General features: G+C 30.0%; 1 protein-coding gene across 2 annotated transcripts; it reads left to right on the forward strand.

Annotated features, from left to right (window-relative positions):
• Positions 1 to 6894: 6894 nt before the first annotated feature.
• LOC112766655 (omega-3 fatty acid desaturase, endoplasmic reticulum) lies at positions 6895 to 10356 on the forward strand. 2 transcript variants are annotated; one of them, XM_025812550.3, is made up of 8 exons: positions 6895 to 7344; positions 7513 to 7602; positions 7727 to 7793; positions 7921 to 8013; positions 8124 to 8309; positions 8617 to 8697; positions 8932 to 9069; positions 9933 to 10356. In XM_025812550.3, exons 1-8 carry the CDS (start codon positions 7058 to 7060, stop codon positions 10116 to 10118), a joined length of 1128 nt encoding a protein of 375 aa, XP_025668335.1. In that variant the 5' UTR covers positions 6895 to 7057; the 3' UTR covers positions 10119 to 10356. The 2 variants fall into 2 exon arrangements, with proteins under 2 accessions (XP_025668335.1, XP_025668336.1); XM_025812551.3 differs by lacking the exon at positions 8617 to 8697 and having other exon boundaries at positions 6937 to 7344.
• The last annotated feature ends 3971 nt before the right edge of the window (positions 10357 to 14327 follow it).

Below are 14327 nucleotides of genomic sequence, written 5' to 3' on the forward strand. Positions count from 1 at the left end.
GAAATGATGAAAATTTATGAAAGAAAAAGGATGTATAGAGTAAACAATGTTCAGAAAGTAAGAGTAAGCTCTAAATCAGCTATGGACCAACTGGAGAAGGAAAGAAGATTATTTATAGATACAACTACTGCACTTAAATATCAATAAACCTTAAGATTTAAATAATATATTTAACAAAGATACAAAGATAAAAAAAATAAAAACAATGTGACACATCTAATAAAGGTCACGTTAACAGTGAAAATCAGGAAATTAAACCTCTGAACACATGACCATTTATGACATAGTTGGTCACCATAGCAGAATGACATTATTTTTCTAATAGGAATAAGATATAAAGTAATCATAGCATGAAAAAAAAAGGAAAAGAACTTAAATTGTTAAAGTTGATAAGGGTAAAAAAAGGGTAACATCCAGGAGAAAAATTATAACCTTACCACATAGGTAATAGCTAAATGTATCATCACAAAACAACAAAAGATATAATCTATCTCTGAAAATGAAGAAATACAACATTAGCAGACGTGAAAAAGCATGCAATTGAGTGTAGCAGACAGCCAATGAAAAAGATATATTCAACTTGTAAGAAAAAATAATGATAACTATGCATTGTAAGGTGGAAACAAATCAAAATTTACTGAAAATGTAAACTTTAAGAACAAATTCATTGGCTCCATAAAAAGAAATTACATTTAAGATATAACTTATGCATAAAGAAAATAGTAAAATTCGTTGCATATAATTTTTTAATAGAAATTTTGAATATTAAAATGGAAATGGAATTCAATTTTAATTAATTCATAATTAATTATGAACCACTTATAGAAAAACATTATGATATGGAGCATACATATGCATGAAGAGAAATGGTAATTCACATTGTGATCATAATTTAAACTTCTAGACTATATAGAAAATTGGAACATGAGTGAGCTTTCTAAAGCTTTAACTTGTTATCAGGACATGAGTGAACTTCCAATCAATGTTTGTTAATTTTTTAACGAAAGCTAGGATAAATAGAATTTAATAGAAAAAAAATTAAAACCAGACCAATTCAAGCTTTGTATAATTCACTTATACCTGGATTATATCATATTTAAAACGGTTGAGTAAAACACTGCAAATAAAACATTATTATATCTATTTGATATCATGAACATGCATAATACTTAAACCTAAGATAAATACATGATTCTAAAAAACGTGAACTGTACTAATAAAAAAAGGCAAAACTTTATTATTCTTTATTGCATTCAATGTGAAACTATTGGTGAATTATCTGTTACAGCAGATAAACATTATGTTAAGTTTAGAAATTGCTACTGGTCAAAACCCCAATTGGTTAGAAGCACATCAGAAAAGGTAATGATTAGCATAGAGCACTGCAAAAATTAGTTGAATTTGAAAAAGCTGGGAAGTTCAACAAAAGAGCAAGGTAAGATTTATGAATAAATAAATGGTAAAAAAAGATAACATTAATTAATTTTTTTTTGAAGCAAAAAAAGCTCAACACATTAGAGTGGAGCAAAACAAACCAGACAACACAGTACTGCATACAAATTCATAAATCCCTTGTCATCTCCGGCATTGCCATCAACAACCAAAAGGATCACTGCCAGTCCATTCTTTGTAACTCAAAAACGTCCTCCTTTATATGATCTCAACACCTACTTCCTTGTTATTGAAAATCCTAGCATTACGTTCCAACATATCATCTAAAAATGTTGTATTAAGCTTTTACTCATGTAATACTAATAGTTAGAGTTATTTGTGATGTGAAAAATATATCAACTATAATAACTGCTATCTAAAATTAAATACACCTTATTAAGAAAAGTAAAAATATAGAGTGAACTTATTAGAGTTCCAACTTGAATCTGTAACCAAAACTATTTTATACAAAAAATTATGTTTTGGATAAAATCAAAGTGAGTTTCTCTTAAATATAAAGATTAACGGTCTGATGAAAGTATTGCAGTTAATGAAAATGCAGGCATTGAAAAAAGGTAATGTGGTAAAGCTATATATATAGCAAGACATGTAAAAAAAATGTATTTCATTATAACTGTGCATTATAAACACATGTTAATGCATGATAAAATGTATATAATGAAATTGAATGAAAAATCATAGAATGCAAAAAAAAAACATTGATCTGAAAAGGTACATAAGAATATAAGAATAAAACTAAAAAACACTTATAGAGCTAAGAATAAACTAATAAAACTATAGAAAAATGTGACATGTGCGAATAAATGGGTAAGTTCAAAGGAATAAGCAAAATAGAGTTTTATTATCTATATAAAGTAAAAATTAATATCACTCCTCTAATCAAGACAACGTGCAAAAATGAAAAAAAAATGGCAAAAGTTGAATATTTGTCAAACAACATAATAATCATGTAAATGGATAAAGCAGATAATTGTTAATTTTGTGGTCTAAATATGATAAGAGTAAAAGTTATTAATATATTAAAGCACTGAGAGGTTTAACTATTATAAAGTATTTGCATAGGTTCAGCTGAAACTTCTTGATTTTACCCCACCTTAGACCCATTCGGTAGGAATGCCCATTCTGAAAAGCAACCAACACAGAACCATGCCTGCTAGGGAATGCTTTGTCTGCAAATCTTGAAGGAAGCAACTAACAGATGCAAAAATTAATAATCATTAATTACACATAACTGAGGCATTAAAGATTGATTAGACAAATATTACACAATGCGCATATCTCTAATTGATTAGAGGTGAGCAGCTTCTAGCATGTAATGACCTCAGGCGATGGCTTGATTGAGTTGATAGGTGTCTGCTGAAAAGGGCTAGACATGTAACAATCATTGATTTTCTTCAAAGAATCTTTGACAGGTAACTGAAGCTTGTGATTGGAGTTTCCAAGAGATACGAAATTAAAACCCAAAGGATCACCATGCTAGATTGGGTAAGGGGGCTTAATTGAATTCTAGACATCAGGTGAGTAATTCAGAATAGGATAACCATGAATAAGTGGATTTTGTAAAACATGTTGTCCTTGATGAAAATTGTTCAAAGGATTATTTATTGAAACTAGAGAAGTATTAACACCATCATTAACAGTAGGGGTGTGCATGGCCCGGCCCGGCCGGAAGGCCCGGCCCGGCCGGAAGGCCCGGCCCCGAACACTTTAGGGGTTATTTTGGTGTGATTTCACTGGGTCTAGGGTTGGGTAAGGGTCTCAAAAATAGACCCGGTTATTATTTCGGGTCGGGTCCGGGTCATGGCTCGGGTCACCCGAAGTCGGCCCGGTGGTCCGGTCATCATACACAATTAATATTTTGTGTTATTAGTGATGGATGATGGCTATTCTTATGTGGAATTTAAGTATTGTAAAATTAATATTTTGTGTTATTAGTTATTATAAGGCTATAAGTTAATGTTTTATGTTTAAAATGCATAAGATTTTAGACTAATGCATAATATTGTGTTATTTATATTGATTTAAATATTTGGTGTTATTAGACAATATTAGTATTGATTATGGTTATGCTTTAATTTTAGAGAAGAGTTGGTTCTTGTTATATTTTTCTAAGTGAATTTTACCATGTCAAATAATGGTTGAAGTTTTGGAAATTTGGATATTTTCACATGCTAGCTTATAAGAAGGTATCAAGGTAATGTAGTGTTAACGGCCCAGTTTTCACCCGGTTTTTACCCGGTATAATCGTGGCCCGAAAGTGTATAGGTTTCATCGGGTCTAGGGTCGGGTTCGGGTCTAATAAATAGGCCTAGTATATATTTTGGGTCGGGTCTGGGTCACATTAAACCCGGTTTCACCCGGCCCATGCACACCCCTAATTAACAGGACCATTCGAAAGTGTGGAGTTAATAACATCCATGTCTGGCATGACACCACCAGACCAAATCAAGCTTTGTATAGTCACGAAAAAAAATCAAGCTTTGTATAATTCACTGATACCTTGATTATATCATATTTAAAAGTAATTGACATGAAAAAAATTTACATCTTTATATATGTTGAATTGAAATTAATGATTAACAACATGTTGAATGATTAAAACATATTAATTAAAGACAAATTCGAAGAACATATCCAAAAGACATAATGAAAAACATAGGGAGCTCACAGAAAAAACACATAATTAGATCAAATTAATACAACTGTTAAATTAACATGAAACTTCATTACATGAATAGAAAGTTAAAAACATATTCAACTGGAGAAAAACCATTGGACATTGATAAGAAACAAAATAAACATCTCCAAATGGTTACAAAAAAAAAGATACATCAACTTTAGTAAAAATCAAAGGCATGTAATATTAATTGACCTCGTAGTCTCATCAATGGATGACACACTAAAATGCAAGACGCTTCCTTCCACCAGCTTATGATTCCTGCAAAACTTGTGTTGTCCTTTTGTGAGAAACACCTCGTTGAGCCTAATACCATGCCATCGAAGCTTCATCCTTATAGACGGACCAGTTAGTTGAATAACATTTACAAAATCCAATTTTCTAGGAAACGCTCTGACAGCAAACCTGGCAGGAAGAAGCTGGAAATATACGAACATGATTAAATCAAAATTTAGCAAAAAAAAAATAATCAATATGCACTAATGATAAGAGTATATAAATGGATAAATGGATAGAAAACAATACCATTGCATAATGTTTAGATTGAAAAGGAGATAGGACCTTAACTATTGAATACACAACTGGAGAAACAATTGAGGACAGATGGGGAGGGGGAGGAGGAGGAAATTCATTCGGTGGGTTGGGGTTATGTGCAGGAACAAAATCATTGACTGAGTTCGAGATGTCATTGCCAATAGCGAAAGAATAATCATCATGAGAAAGACATCTAGTCTTATAAAGATCAAGAGAAAAATTAGACTGCTTCTCGTTATGAATAAAAGGAAAATGAAGAGGTTCTTGCTGGAATTGTGTTGGGTTATTACTGTAGTTAGCTCTGTCAAAAAGGTTGTCATTGGCAATGATGGAACATGAGTTGTGTTAAGAATTTGTGGTGTGCTTTGAACTTGAAGACAAATGTCTAATGGGACTACACTATTGTTATAAGATGGAAGGAGGTTTGTAGAGTTAACAGTATAAAATGATTCATGGATGGAATAAGGTTGAAGAATTTTATATGATAAATCTTTAACATGGACAGAGCTCAAGAGAGAAGAATCTTCAGATATATCAATGACACTATCAGACCCTACAGTGAGTTTAATATCTAGTGAAACCTTAAAAGGAGGAGATGAAAACTCCTTAACTTTCATGTTATGATCAATGACTTCATTAATTATGAAGCGGTTAGAACCTAAATAAGAAACCTTAAGCCAACCACCAAGTTTAAGGCCATAGAAGGATGAAAAATTCCGAAAACCATTAACAATAATGCCCATTCGGGGACTTTTCTCAATCAGAACTTGCAACTCATTGCCAGCACAATCAGCAAACGTTAACAATGAAGTGAGATCATCATGAAATCTCCTGTAAAAATTGCTTGGAAGCTCACCCATGTCCTGATAACAAACATTCAAAAATACAGTACAGGAAATAAGCATTTGATACAAAAAAATGACGCTCATAATAAATTTTGTTTAATAAATTTAAATGTTTGAAATAATAAACGATAGCATGAACCAAAATTCATACCATCTCAGAAGAAACCTCAAGAAAAAATGAACGCCCTTCCGTCGTCACCCCAACGCCGCACCACTGCCCCCTTGTCAACAACGTGCCGTCGCATTTCATCCTCAACCACCGCGCGTCGTTGCTCTTCTCACTAACCCACCTCAATTCTCTCGTTGCTTGGACGCCGCACCACGTCCGCTGTGTCACTGTTGCGCAGTCGCGTCTTCTCCCCATCCTTGGCGCACCGTTGCTCTACCCATTTCGAAGCCCACGAAATGACATCGCACAGTCACTGAGCCAGAGGTCTTGTTCTGCCGCTGCTCCAACGTTGCACCTTTGCCCTTGCTTCCAAGCCGCTGCATTGTGCCTTCGCCACTTCCATCGCGTGCCGCTTTGTTTCGTTCACGCAAATGGTATGACCCAAATAAGCATCCACATCTTAATGAAAAGAACTATCCGCATAACATAGTAAAATGAACATCTTGTGGAGCATGTGCATATAGAATCAAGCAAATCAAGTAAAATACTAATAATATACTCAAATAAACATTCATTTTAGAATGAAAAAAACCATTCACATACACAGTAAAATAAATATCCGAGTTAGTTGATAAGAAATAAGTAATAAGACAATAGCTACAGGGGCACCGGAGTCGCGATACAGCAACGGCGGCGGCAGCACAGAATTGCGAGAGAGCAGTTGCGGCAAAAAAAAAATCAAAATTATGATTAAACCTAATTAATTCAAATATTGATTTTTAAAATTAAAATTAAGTTTCTTTTTTTAACCTATTATTTAGGTTGTTTAGAAAAAAACGTTGTTTTCCTATAATTTCTCTAGTTTAAAAGAAGAATGTTAGAAGACTAGTAAAATTTATTATTTTTATCTAGTAGATAATGTTTATATATGTGGGTCAAAAGTATATTATTAAACTATTAGACTAAAAAATTAAATTAATGATTAAAAATAATGGTAAAAAATAATAAATTCTACAAATCTTTAAGTATTTTTTATTTTAAAATTAAAAAAAACTTTGGTATAAATTCATAACTCAGACACAACATGCATTCAAATATATTTATTTTGAATATATTATTTTTGACAAAATAAAAAATGTATAATTTAGATCAGGGATAGTAATGGAAACATATAAGAAAAGTTAAAATAAGAAATTCACTAGAAAAATATCTTGTAATAACTAAAAAATCACAAAAAAATAAAACAATAAAAAACCCATGAATCTCAAGCTGTTATTATTCCATTTTTTTTTGTTATATTATATATTACTGACCCTATATACTCATGTGCGTTCCTCTCAAAACATTTCATGTTCTTCTAGCCATAGCCGCTATAAGTCTCTATAAACCTCTCTTTCATCAACCCTGAAACAGAGCCACCACCATAACCAAAACAAAAAGATGGCAGTGTCCCATGTTGTTTATACCAATGGACACAAAAAAGAAAATGATGAATTTGATGCTAGTGCTCCTCCTCCATTCAAGATAGCAGATATAAGAGCTGCAATCCCAAGGCATTGCTGGGTCAAGAATCCATGGAGATCCCTCAGTTATGTTCTAAGAGATTTGGTTCTTGTTGCTACATTGTTAGCTTCAGCAATTCACTTCAATAGTTGGTTCTTTTGGCCAATCTATTGGCCTCTTCAGGGAACAATGTTCTGGGCACTCTTTGTTCTTGGTCATGATTGGTATGAACATTATTAAAAAAATGTTACATTAAAAAAGTATTCAAACAATATTGTCCGGTTTAGATTCATTCAATTTTCAGTATATATAGTATTTTATTTATGTTTTACCTTTGTTTTTGCTAATAATGTTATGTTAAATGTTATACATTTTCTATTGGCAATGAACAGTGGGCATGGAAGTTTTTCAAACAATGCAAAGCTGAATAGTATTGTGGGCCATATATTGCACTCCTCAATTCTTGTACCATACCATGGATGGTTCGTTCATTATTCTTAGCACCGTTGTGTTCATCTTCTTCATTTATTTAACAAATTTTTTTGTTTTATGTATTTCTTAATTTGATTTGACAATGAAACTGTGGAATTTTAATATTTTTTTCAGGAGAATTAGCCACAAGACCCACCACCAAAACCATGGACATGTTGAGAATGATGAGTCATGGGTTCCAGTAAGTGTTTTCTAGCTTCAACCTTGGTTTTTCATTGTATAGCAAAGAAAATTTATTATTTTCTTTTTTTTTTAATAAAAATAAATATTTTTATTACTTTCTTTTTTTTTTTTTTGTCATGTGTTAGTTGCCAGAGAAGATCTATAAAAGCCTAGACAATGTGACCAAACTCATGAGATTCACTGTACCTTTCCCTATTTTTGCTTATCCCTTTTACTTGGTAAGTGCTTTAATTTCTTTTTTGATTTTCATAGAAAGTAATAATAATAAACAAAGTTTGTGATATTTATTTATTTTAATATGAGAAATTGCATGTCTTATTATTTTCAGTGGAGAAGAAGCCCTGGAAAGGAAGGTTCTCATTTCAATCCATACAGCAATTTGTTCTCACCAAATGAGAGAAAAGATGTTATGATTTCAACAATGTGTTGGGTTGCCATGTTTTCTCTGCTTCTCTTTCTGTCCTTCATTGTCACTCCACTTTCCATTCTCAAGCTCTATGGAATCCCTTATTTGGTAATTTCATTCTTACTTTTTTTTTTTTAACTTTATCGTTTTCATCTCATTCCCTTTTCGTAAAATGGAATTTCATACCTTAATTTAAGGTCCAAACTTTTATTTTTTCTTACATTTTAGTGTATAAATAATAACAGTAATAAATTAATAATAATAAAATTACATTTTATTAAAAAAAGTAATACTTAAATCACATTTTGTATACTACTTAAAATATACATCCTTTTTAAAATAAATAATTGATGCAAATAACATATCTCTAAAGCCAATTCTTTCTCACTTGGTTTTGTTTTCACCGTGTATGTAGATCTTCATCATGTGGCTTGATTTTGTCACATACTTGCATCACCATGGTTACAAGCAGAAATTACCTTGGTACCGTGGAAAGGTAGTAATATATAACAATATAATCAAGTTGTATCAAATTTTGGTACTTGATATTATATTCTATTAATCTCAAATTCATGACCGTTACTCCTCAATATCAGGGCTTCTCTGTTTTATTCATCAACTTTATAATAAGATTAATGTTTGTATATGCGAATGCACATATCTCTAAACTTAGAAGTGTGTGCTGCTGCCTAATATCAAATATCAACAAGAATGTGTTACAATTTTGCAGGAATGGAGTTATCTAAGGGGTGGCCTTACAACGGTGGATCGTGACTATGGTTTGGTTAATAATATTCATCATGATATTGGCACTCATGTGATCCATCATCTTTTCCCTCAAATTCCTCACTATCACTTGCTTGAAGCGGTACTTTCTACTTTTCATCTTAATTTAATTTAATATAATAATGCACCGTGATAGATCAGAGTATATATATCAGCTTAATTAGATTGTACCATTTATTATTATATAGTCATTAATTATATTTTAAATTGAATGGACTTAGAGCATGAACTACTTTAGGGTTTCTATCGATTTCTTTATACTACTATTTAAAATACTAATTAATAAGTGTAAATATTATTTATTTTTGTTAATATATATGACAATATATAATTAAATATTGATATAAATTTTTTTTATATACATCAATCATTCTTTTATGATAATGGTTTCAAAGTCTCGACTCAAAATGATTGAGGAGCTCAAATACAAAGTTACATACATCCTCATATACTTTTATATATTTTCATCTAGTTGTACTCAATCTTTCAGAACATATGCTATTTTAACTAAATTAGTTATTTATATAAAATACATATTAAATATATAATATATATTAAAAATAATTAAACATTATCATATATATTTTAAATATAAATATATAATAACACATAGCTAATTTAGTGACGATTTTTTTTTAACAAATAACAATTATATATATTAATAATATGTAAGAGTAAAATAAGGGACTTCTTTTATTTGTATAAATATATCTTTTGTAACTAAAAAGGAGTTGATATTTAAAGAGAAAGATACTTTTAAAATGAATAATTTAAGCAAACAAAATAGAAGATAGACAAAGTGACAAACTCATAATGACAAATAATATAAAAATGTGGATACTTTGCAATTTGATAAAGATACGAAAAAAGAAAAGTCCAAAATTGAAATAATTGTTGTTATTAGTCCAAGAAAGTGAGTCCAATATTTTAATAATAAATTTGCAGACAGAAGCAGCAAAGCCAGTACTTGGAAAGTATTACCGGGAGCCAGAGAAATCTGGGCCACTTCCATTTCATCTCATAAAGTATTTGCTACAAAGCATTGGACAAGATCACTATGTCAGTGACAATGGAGATATTGTTTACTATCAATCTGATCCTTACCTTCTCAACAATAACAAGTCCAAGTAGTAAAATTTTATTTTATTTAAATGCTTTTTATTCTTGTTAATTTCATCTATACGAGTTTAATGTGGCTTTAATGCTAGGTGGCCACATGATTTTGCTTCTATTTTTCAGTGAAATGGGTCTCACTCTCTGATTTATTTCATTTACTATAATGGGACACACAAGAGTATAGTTGGCCTCATTGCTAAGAAGTACTTGTAATAACCTAAAATGGTAATAAATATTTGAATTGTCAGCTTCATTTTTTGAGTGTGATATGATTTCCACCACTTGCGCTGTAGCAGCACTCACATGACACATGTAGCTACTTCTAAATAAATAAATCTAAATCACCATGCCAATATGCCATGCCACTCAAATTGGAAAAAACAAATTAACATAATATTAACTACTTTGTCATTTACAAACATTACTCTACATTAATGTTATTTCTCATATGCTAAGCAAAGGAATATTCTTTTTTCTCTTTAATTTTTTCCCCTCTTTATTAGTAAAAAGTTTAATTTATTATTAAAGTTCAACTGCGTTTTCTAAGAATCAAAGTGGTGAGGTTCTTAGAATAATCAATTTTAGCATGTTTTATTACTACATAAGATTTTTTATATGTTACCAAACATTTCCGTTTTTATATATATAGAACATATATACATATACATCCATATGATTTATTTATTTATTGGGGGACATAAGCTTAATGGTATCTCAACCATAAAGATAGTAGCCATTGAAGTCTTGGGCCCTCGCTGTTATAATTGAAGGTTGGTGGCGTATATATTTGACTATTAGGGGCTATGAATGTAATTAATGTTGGTAATTACTTCAGTATTAATTCCAAACTATATATCAACCACTGGCGTGATTAACTACTTAACCATTATTTGGCATCTTTTTCACAGATATTACTGATAAATAATATACTATATGAGTTTCCTTATATGGGAAATGGATAGGTATTTGGGTATAGCGTAGGGTACCATATCAAGTTATCAACATAATTAATTATGTGTTATTAGTACCCCCTTTTTTGTTTAGGTTATTAGTTGGTTACAAATTAAAACCCTCCTCCTTGCATATACTAATATAACCCTATATATCTATAAAAAGAATTTGGAATTTACAACTTACCTGCTACATCATCTACTCCTTAACAGAGTTCTTACAAAAATTATTAGAATAAGTAGGAAAATAGATATGTAGCACTTTAAAATTTGATTTGGTAAAATTTTTATTTTTTGAAAGTAATTTATAAAAGTTATTTTTTTAAAGATAATTTTTAAAAATTATAACACTTATATTTAGTAAAATCTAACAAAAAATAATTTTTAATAATCACAAACACTACAATTGTATTTGATAAAATAACTTTTAAAATTAAAAAAAATCATAATAATATATAAATATAAAAGTTAAATTTAAAAATTAATTTATGTATAAAATTATTTTAGACATTTTAATTTTGATAATCACAAGTCAACTTTAAAAAATTTTGTCTTAGACACTTTTAAAAATATCCATATCTTTTAAAAACTGCAAGTATAAACATAGTCTTTTTAATTTATTAAATACAAAATGAAAAGAAAAATACAAACATCTTTTTAAAAAACTTTATCAAACCAAACCTTACTCAAACAATAAAAGTAAAGTAACCTTAAAATGATGTAAAATACAATTTCTTATTTTGTTTAAGAAATAATGAGTTAATTATGATTCTTTCCCTCAAAATTAAAGTTTAACAGAAATTTCAATTTAACTTATTTTAGTTTTTTTTAATATTAACTCTTATGTTATCATATATTTTTAATTATTTTTCTTTTTTGTTCTTTATCAATGGTATACATACACAATCACTTTTTATATTTAAATATTTTTCATGGTTGATAATAATATAAAATATTGATATATTTCATGTATTTTATTTCATAAATCATTATTATCTAAATATAACAAAATAACAATATTTTTATAATTTCATTATCAATTTTGTTTTAAAGCAAATGTATTTTCTCAACTATTGTACAATATGATGTATTGAGAAAAATTATTTGTTAATATTACAATTTGTTTTCTCTTTATATATATATATATATATATATATATATATATATATATATATATATATATATATATATATATATAAATTATAATAAAATAATTATGAAATAATAGAGTTAATTAATGGATACTTTACATGGTTAAAGCATAGCTTCTCTTATAATCTTTAAATATGAAAGGAGCAAATAAATGTTTTAGAAATAACAAAAAGACTGCAATGAAGTTAGCAATGACGGAAGGATATGTTGTATTTTTACTCAAAATATTATACTCCACAGTAAGATAATAATGGATCCAAATATTTCATTATTCAAAATAAATTGAATTACACTTGAAATTTTTAAAAATTTAACTTTAAATTATATATTCTCATTATATTTTATGAATTATTTATATTTTACAATAATTGATTATATTATTAAGCAATATTAATATCCAATAACTGAGATATTTTATGCTAAATTATGTAATTATTAGTTGGAGGTGGCGATTGGGGTTGGTGGCTGGGGTTAGCATTGTGTTTGTTAGAACTTGGAAATATTGAAGGATGGCATAATGATGAATTGATGGTGTAGGATACGGTAATATCGAAATTTATTTTAACTAATTTTTAACTAGTCATAAAATTTGAACGAAGGGTATAATTAAAATTTATTGAAAATTTTGGGAACAATTATTTTAAAAGATACTTTTAAAAATAAAATTGAATCAAATTAAATGTTAAAATTATTTTAACAATGATATTATATGACTAAGTCATTTTAATGACAAATTTTAACTATATTGATATAACAGCTTAATTATTAGCAAATAAAAATTAGTTGAAGGAAAAAAAAACCATATAAGTAGAATAAAAAAAATATTTATTGAACTTAATTACAAAAATAACGGGGATGCTACACATCCATATAACTATGTAACCAAGTTGGTCCAATACAAAAGAAAATCAATACCATTAAATGAAACGTGAAATACACGCGCCCAACACACACGAAATCGCTCTTGCTCAATGCTTCTTCTCCCCCACGCTTCTTCTTCTTCTTCTTCTTTTCACGCTCGTTTACGCACGGAGCGTCTTCTTCTTCTTCGCCTTCTTCTTCGCGTTCCTCCTTCTCCTCCTTCTCCTCCTTTTTCGCGTTCCTTCTTCTTCACGTGTTTTCTCCTTATCGTCATTCTTTTGTTGTTGTTGCTGCTGTATTTTTTTGTCTTTTTCTCCTTCTCTCTCTGGTGAAGAAGCAGTAGAAGGTGAGGAAGAAGAGTTTTGAATAGTGCAGAATGAACCGAATACAGTACTCATGGTGAACCGAACACAGTACTCATGGTGAACCGAACACAATACAATTGTATAGTACTGAGTGAATGAAACACAATCCATTATATAAAATCAAATTCAAACAGCTTTCTGCAGAATGAACCGAACACAGTACTCATTGTGAACCGTACACAGTACTCATGGTGAAACAATTGTATAGTACTGAGTGAACGAAACATAATCCATTGTATAAATCAAATTCAAATAACTCTTCCTACAATTTATATATTATCAATTCAATTCAATTCAGTACACCTCCGTCCATTTAATTCAATTCAAATTAGAAATTGCATTCCATTCAATTCGATTCAAAATTGCATAATCCAAACTTTGTCAGTTTGATTCGTTTTAGAAGAGTAATCCAAATCGCTCTCCTGTTTACCAAAAAATTATGAACCCCTAAACACTGAACCCTAAACCCTAATCCCTAAACACTAAAACCAGAACCCTGAACACTGAACCCTGAACCCATAAACCCTAAATTCCTAAAACATAAACCCTAAATCCTACACCCTAAAACCTAAACCCTAAACCCTAAACCCTGAACCCAAAAACTAACCCTGAACTCTGAACTCTGAACCCTGAACACTAAACCCTAAACCCTAAACCCTGAACCCGAGCCTTGAACACTGAACTCTGAACCCTGAATACGAAACCCTAAACCCTGAACCCTATCGTAAACCCTAAACCCCTAAAACCCTGAACCCTAAACCCTAGACCCTTAAACCCTAAACCCTTAACCATGAACACGGTGAACCAAAATTAATACACGGGACGAACCGAAAAGTTTGAAACACATTGAAACCTTGTACACTGAACCCTGAACCCATAAACCCTAAACCCTGAAA

Source organism: Arachis hypogaea, chromosome 17, assembly GCF_003086295.3.
Source record: "Arachis hypogaea cultivar Tifrunner chromosome 17, arahy.Tifrunner.gnm2.J5K5, whole genome shotgun sequence".
Lineage (NCBI taxonomy): Eukaryota > Viridiplantae > Streptophyta > Magnoliopsida > Fabales > Fabaceae > Arachis > Arachis hypogaea.

Bases quoted from the DNA above. Each gene is read 5' to 3' on its own strand.
- LOC112766655 (XM_025812550.3), top strand. From the start codon at position 7,058: ATGGCAGTGTCCCATGTTGTTTATACCAATGGACACAAAAAAGAAAAT. The intron at 7,345-7,512 runs GTATGAACATTA...GGCAATGAACAG, and splicing joins TTTGTTCTTGGTCATGATTG to TGGGCATGGAAGTTTTTCAA. The intron at 8,014-8,123 runs GTAAGTGCTTTA...TATTATTTTCAG, and splicing joins TTGCTTATCCCTTTTACTTG to TGGAGAAGAAGCCCTGGAAA.